This window comes from Egretta garzetta, unplaced genomic scaffold, assembly GCF_000687185.1.
Source record: "Egretta garzetta isolate BGI_Z169 unplaced genomic scaffold, ASM68718v1 scaffold369, whole genome shotgun sequence".
Taxonomy (NCBI): domain Eukaryota; kingdom Metazoa; phylum Chordata; class Aves; order Pelecaniformes; family Ardeidae; genus Egretta; species Egretta garzetta.
The window spans coordinates 307,198-314,629 of NW_009260837.1; the positions used below are offsets into that span (position 1 = coordinate 307,198).

A 7,432-nucleotide genomic window follows, 5' to 3' on the forward strand; every position below is an offset into this window, starting at 1 on the left:
TTCAGTTTTTTCATCTTCTGACTCTCAGGACAAAACATTGTTGAACAAGTCACATGCAAGAATGGAGATGAGTGGCACCTACCAATCCTTCAGCTGTCTCTGTCTAGTACCATGGCTGATCAAAAATATCCAAAACAGAAAGGACTCTTGTCAACTCTTATTCTCTATTGGAACATACTCAATTTTTACAGGCAAGACAGCATACAATCATTACTTATTATTATTATTGCAGCTGTCACTGCCAGATAGGTGAAGACATTCCTTTATGTATCTGACGCAAGGCATTTTTAAGGAGACTGTCACAATATGGTCTGTTTTCAGCTAGTCCCTGATGTGAATCAGCTGCTCCAGGCTTGCTGACCCAACTGTCTAATCATAAACTAACTCATGCTAATTCTCTCATTCTGAAGATGTACACTAGACAAGACAATATAATATAAGATAAACTAGACAAATCACAGGGGATCTGATGCTGTAGCTTGACCAGCTAAGCACTTGTTAAAAAGTATGTTTCCTACAGCACTACATGCCAACACAGCAATTCCAAATGTTAGCTTAAACAAGGCCAAGACGACATTATAGAAGTTAATTGGGTTTGCAATATATGTGTACGTAATGAGCTTTTTGAAACTCTCCTCTCCTCAGAAAATAAATCAAAACTATTTCCAGTCAGAATTTATTTCATGTAGACAACCTTGGAAATACAGTTTTTCTCTACTTTTCAGAGTTCTAGAGTAGAGAAGATTTTCCCTCAAATACAAATGCTATGCAGCTCTACAGTATTAACTTGTTTAAATTCTAGTTTTAGAATGCAGAATGTACTAAACCAGCTCTTCAGCAAGGCAATAGGATATGATATTCCAGAACCATTAAAATGGTTTAATTTATACTGTTCAGCATAAACTTATTTACACAGCCAGGGAATATGGAGTAAATGATTTCTATGACAACTGAAGGAAGATAAATTCTATTTATTTACTCTTATTTAATAAATGTACACATTTCTTGCATAGCTACAGTATCTTTCTATGAGTAGAAAAACAGTAAAGAAAGGTACATTATCTCTATTATTGATATTAACATTCATCTATATTAACATTTAGCATTAGAACTGTAAAAAAATACTAAAGTATTACCATTTTTACCTTGAAAATACATTAAGCAGGTAATTATGTCTAAAATGTTCATATATTTTCACATTTATGAAATGTAAACCAATATGTAGTGACAACATTTAAAAAGACTTGCCTATGGGATAAATAAAACACATTTTGGAACTTACTGCACTTTCAAACAGAACAACTTACAAATTTAACTCCATCACTGTTAATATAAGCTACTGTATTTATGTGAACAACTTGAAATGCTCTGTTCTTTCAGAACTGTCAAATATCTATATCTCAAAGAAAATAAATAACAGCCCTACATTCCAGAAAAACAGAATTAAAGGGCAAGAAAATTTCCCTGTTAATGACTTCCTTCTTGTAATAATTAAAATTGCATATAAATAACCACAAGAAAAATTTTGAGAGGTTTTAGCCTATAATGAATTTTACCACCAAGTTATTAATGAGTTATAACCACCCTAGAAATCTAAAAAAGACAGTTTTTATCAGGAATGATGAAATAACTAAAATTACACTACATGATTCTAGTTAATATAGAGCTCTAAATAAAAGCCAAACCACTTGCATTTTACAGTGACTGAAGCAACACATACTGTGCAAACTGGACGCTCAGCTCTCAGCTCTGATATTTAAATCAGGCAGTTCTCATAAAAAAAGTTGGGCTATTATTTATACTTGTGTTAGAAAGAATGAATATAAAAATTTAAGTGGTTTTGATCACACAAAAATATTGTCAGAAAAAGTTGACCTCTTCCGTAAGGGTATCATATTTTCCTGCTTTAACATTTCTAGTGCTCCATAAAGAATAACACCAGAAGATGAGCAGAACTTTTTATGCAAAATCAGAAGCTGACCTCACATATTGGATCAAACCTCATAATAAGGTATGATAGAACCATAGATGAAATAGTGTATTATTTGCTCTTTATGAAAGGAACATGTTTAGTAGAAACTGAAACAAATCCAAAGAAAAATAGTAAATGCATTTCAGAGTCTTTAAAATTCTTCATTTAATCACAGATATATCTTTGACAAAGAACATAAATGTTCAGCCAGATTTATAAAGTAATTCTTACCAATGTACAATGTACGCTGTACAAAGTAGAATATACACCCAGTATCAGTAAATACATACCTGTTTAGCCATATTTTCTACAAATCTAGGTGATCTCTCCCTTAAAAATGTGACAATATCTTTATATACATCACTTTTTCTTTCATAGTCGATGTCATCTTTACCCTTTAGCTCACCCTTAAAAAAAGAATACATTTAAAGTTATTAATAGTATTGTCTTACACAGGTAATTTAATCTGCATCATAAAATACTGCTAAAGAGCACAGAGGTCATACTGTAATGAATTATGTACAGAAGTCTCATGCTCAGCACAGAGTCCATCAGACTTCAATAATGCTTTGTAAAGATGTATGGGTCATCTCCATGGATCCCAACAGATAATCAAGATCTTACACAGAATTCTGCAAGTAATTACTATCAGTTAATTGTACTGTGGGTAGTTCCATTGAAAAGAATTTATGGCTCATGGCAAACAACCAAGTAAATATGAGCTTCCAGTGCAGCATGGCAGATGTCTAAAAGGATCTGAAAATAATGTGACTTGACTAAGCCTAAGCTTTATGAGCTTCATCCATTAAAAGTGTGCTAAGTCAAATTTTCCCTGCATTTTTTAACTCTTAGGAAATCAATTTGTGGAGTTACACCTGACGGGCATCAGTCTCTCTTCAAAATGAGTATAAGAGCTCTAGTCACTGCTTAAAATACATATGGGACTATTATGTCTAAATAAAATGTGTAAGGAAAGAGGTAACCAAAATGAAAAGTAGAAGAAAAGAGATATATAATCTCCAAAAAGCTTCCACTGAAAGAAGAAAGAACTGCTTATCGCTTATAAAAGACAAAAGCAAGCTATATTAGCCACACAATATTACACCTCAGATCAAGAGCAATGAGGCACTAGAGAGGCATCTAGTCCCACGGTAACTTTAAATAGCAATAGTGTGATGGACTGTTAGGGCATGTTTAAAGACTAAACAAACACTGCTAGCAAAAAGTGCAGAATACACTCCTAGTATAAAACATATTAAAAAAAGCATTCAAAACATATGAGAAAACTAGCATATATTTATTACTGTGTCTTCTCCTTCTGTACCAATAAACTAACTGCAGGTCTTACTACCTCACCACCACCCTAAACCTGATGGATTTCTGATTTTAGCACATAAAAATACTCAATACTCCATGGTATCCTTTATCATTACTTACTCCATTTAAAAACACTCCTGCTGTGCTGCAAGTGATATACAAAGGATCAGTGTCATGTGGTTTGATGACTAAGTAACAAATTTCTCCATGCACTTGTCTCCAGGGAGGAGCTCGGCATCCATTAGAGAATGTGTAATCTGTAACCAATTAGCATTAGTGTTACCCAGTTTAAAAGCATTTTTAATAGTTATGCTTGATGATAAATATAACATGTATACAGATAAAAATCCCCAAACAATACCTAACTCTTAAGAATTCATAGTTAGGAATTAATCATGCAAAGCTCTGTGACCTGTGGCCTGATCCAGCTACGAACTACAACTATGCTTCGCACTTTTCAGGATCAGGGACTCAGTTCACTTCTTCAACTTTCACTGAAGAAATTCTTACAATTGGAGATTATTTCTGTAACTAAAGGCTGAGGAACAGCATTCCATATCTGAAAATACTTTTTATTTCACTTTATAACTTTAAAGTAGAAATAAACAGTTTAAATTCATTGCTGAAATCAGTTTAGCAAATTTCTCACAGAAGTCAAGTACTTTAATAAAGGTACATATAAATGTGAAATATTATCAGATTTGGACCTGATGTATATTCCAGTGATTCCAGTACTGTATCTTCACCTTTCCCAGAGAAATTCTTGAGAAGATTCACTTCATTATTTATAGCAGCCGGATTTAGTCTTATGTCTCTGCAATTAATAAAAAATGGTCTAAAATGTATTCATCAAAAGGATGTACTCAGAGAAACGAAAAGAGAATATCATGGTTTTTTTTCTTTTACATGGCGTCTTAATAGTAGCAAAAAAAAATCTGGAAATGGGTCATCTCCCATTGCTGTTCTTAATTTTATCTGTTAGTTTAGTGAAATTTTAGTTCCGTAGTTAATATGAAGTCCTTGTAACTACAAAACAGGCTCAATGTAATACTTAATATGCTTCCATGAAGAAACAAACATTTCCTTGGAAATATTTAGCTGTAACTTTGTTGTTTGTACAAATGACTTCAATTTGCTACCAAAATGCAAAACATATGCAATAAAAAAACCACATTCACAGGCACACACTTACATATGCACACCTACAGCAAAATCTTTAGGAAAAAAATGTTTTTTCAATAACTTAGTGAACACTGAAAGTTACTTCAATAAATTTCTTTATGTCACACCAAATGCACATGTTGTGGATTGAAAACAATCATCTGATTTAACAATAAGACAAAAAAAGGCATGGTTGACATGCTTAGCTTCCATTTGAAATGCACTTACTGTGAAACGTGTTTCAAAGAACTATTAAGCAGTTGCAAATCCAGCTGATGAAGAAGAAGAAAGATTTTCATTTTCATCTCCGTTTCAGGGTCATCATCTTTTTTCACTTTGTCAAGTAAATGCAACATGGACATATCTTCTCCTTCAACAGTCCCATATTCAGGGCCAAGAATTTTCACTATAGGATCTCTGTTAGCTGTAAACATAAAACAGAATCATATAATGTGATACTACGTTAAAAATGATTAGGCAAGACAAATACTTCTAATCTCAATTGCTGAATAATTTTGATGCTATTAATTTACAATAAGAACTCTAATAATGTGCATAGTTATTCATCAAATATTACTGTATGATGCATTCTTTCATATCCATCTGTTGTAATTTGAAATGCACTTTTAAAAATATGTAAACCTTAAGTACAAAAAGGAATCTTTCATAACAAACAAAATTCCTTTTCACAACAAAGATTAATATTAATTCATCCAAGAAGTGAATATTAAATACTTCCCTTTAACAACAGCTCCCTTTCCAGAAAATATGCCTGGCTGATCACCAAAACAGGAAATCAATGGGTTTAATGCACTGAAAATGGATCATTTTTGAAATATGATTTAGTGTTAAAGAACATCTTTAAAGTTTTCTAGCAGCATTCCCAATAGCCCCATTACTTCCTTAGCTATGCCAGCTGTTCTTTTGGCTAAACAGTGACACAACTGCATGTCAATGGGTTTTATAAAAACATTTTGCTCTGTTCCTGCAAATGAAGTCCCATGCATCTGTGAATCCTTTTGCATATTATTCTTCCCTATTATTCATGGTTGGATCACTGTTAGCGGCAGGACGCCAGATTAGATGGATCTGAAGTTTGATCCGGTATGAGCATTTATATTTTAGTATTGCAGATGCAATTTCTACTAATATTACTAAAGAATATTACTGATCTCTTCTACCTCCAATGAGAGGAGGATATCTTGTTTAGCATATCAAGGGTCTTCTTGTCAGTTTGGAAATCCAGGACTTGAATATGACACAGTAAAACTACTCGTACCTATATTTTAAAAACCATTGTGAGAAGGAGCTGGAAGTGCTCACTGTGAACCTTCTGCAGGTAAGAATGCCTTAAGCATTTAAGTTTTTCTTTGGCTATTTTTTAAGGATGTAGTATTTTAAAAGAGGTTTAAACTACAAGCATAGGAAAAACTGCTATTAGCCTCCAATAAGACATTATTTCTCAGAAATTTAAGCCTGCTGTCTTTTGCAATAGCTGCGGTATTACTCAAAATACATTAATTTGTATATGAGAGCCAACAGTTTTATTTTAACTTTATTCCAGATTTCTCTGTTATTGATTTCTGTGAAAATAAAAGAAGAAATAGAAACTTCATTAAGTTCTGGATCAGCACCTGTAGCCACCTCCATGAATCAACAACTTATATACTTAAAATGAAGGCATGCCTGCCTTTCTTCACATTTCATAAACTCAAATTGAAGGAGAAGACATACTTTTTAAGAGAGAGGAAAGATGAAAAAAAAAAAAAAAGAAGAAAGGAAACCTTCAAGGCATGCCTGTGCTTCCTTTAACTTTTTTTCCATGGCAATCTGTAGCAAACAGGACAGCTGGTCAAAACTGCGAACTCTAAGAGTTGATGCCGTGAGGAGAAGCAATGGTTGGCCATCTTTACCTTTGGCTTCAGACTGAACAGTTGCTTCACTAGAAAAATTAAATTATATATTTTAAAATAAGAACTTCAATAAACAGCAAATTTTAGAGAAGAATCTTGAATGTTATTCAAGCTTTACATGATAAAGCATATACAATTTCTTTAAACTGTATTTCAGAAAACTTCCGAGGTAAACCAATTTATTCACTGCAAATCAGACATCTGTAACTCATTTGCCTTACCTTGGCAACATCTTTAAATAGAATTTTGACAGGCTGAATTGTGAAAAAATATTCTTACAGGACTGGTCACACCTGCTGTTTGGCCTCACAAAATATTCACTTGTATTCTGCATGTTCCTTCTACAAGACCGATGAGTGATTTTCTGACTACTAGGTTCATAAATGACAACTGACTTAAAATTACACAAATGTGTGTTTCTATTTGGAAAGAACTCTCTGGTGAAAGGGAATAAAATATTTTCTCAGAAGTAGGGTATTTCTACAGTGTTACCTAAACAGAACCTGAATTTGACAACTTATCAAGGAAAACTCTGAAAATTCTCCAGTAGCTTTGTGATTTAGCCAATAAAAATGATTTTGTACATCCACGGCACCTTGCTACATCATTGTTCAAAGAATCACAAAAATTAGAGTTACTGTCATATGCGTTTTAGGTATCATTGCAAAATCAGTCAACACCAAATTAAAAAAGAAGCATAAACCTCTCAATTATCATTATTTTTTCAGCAGTAATTTTCAAATAATAAAAGAACTGTTAGAATATTTGATAGGTAAACCACAGCAGTATAACTGCTATTTTGATTAGGAATGAAACCATGTTAATATATTAAAACTGCCTACTTAGAAAGAACTTGAAGTCTGCTGTTCACAAAAAAAGCTGTAATGCAAGACTGTGCTTGTTAATCCACCTCAATAACAGCAGTAAAACACCTATGCTTAATCAGGAGCTTATTGGGTTTGCATGGCAAGGTTTTGGTAGTGGGGAGGGCTGCAGCAGTGGCTTCTGTGAGAAGCTGCCAGAAACTTCCCCTATATCCGACCGAACCAATGCCAGCCAGCTCCCAGAA

General features: G+C 33.3%; 1 protein-coding gene across 2 annotated transcripts in view; it reads right to left on the reverse strand.

Annotated features, from left to right (window-relative positions):
* ARMC4 (armadillo repeat containing 4) overlaps positions 1-7,432 on the reverse strand; it is an 87,336-nt gene that overhangs the window by 78,372 nt on the left and 1,532 nt on the right. For both annotated transcript variants that reach the window (XM_035902432.1, XM_035902431.1), the window contains exons 2-6: positions 6,235-6,392; positions 4,679-4,874; positions 3,997-4,103; positions 3,410-3,546; positions 2,263-2,379 (exon numbers count right to left, since the gene is read on the reverse strand). In XM_035902432.1, the coding sequence (XP_035758325.1) occupies positions 2,263-2,379; positions 3,410-3,546; positions 3,997-4,103; positions 4,679-4,874; positions 6,235-6,392 (715 nt within the window). The remainder of the gene's footprint in view (positions 1-2,262; positions 2,380-3,409; positions 3,547-3,996; positions 4,104-4,678; positions 4,875-6,234; positions 6,393-7,432) is intronic.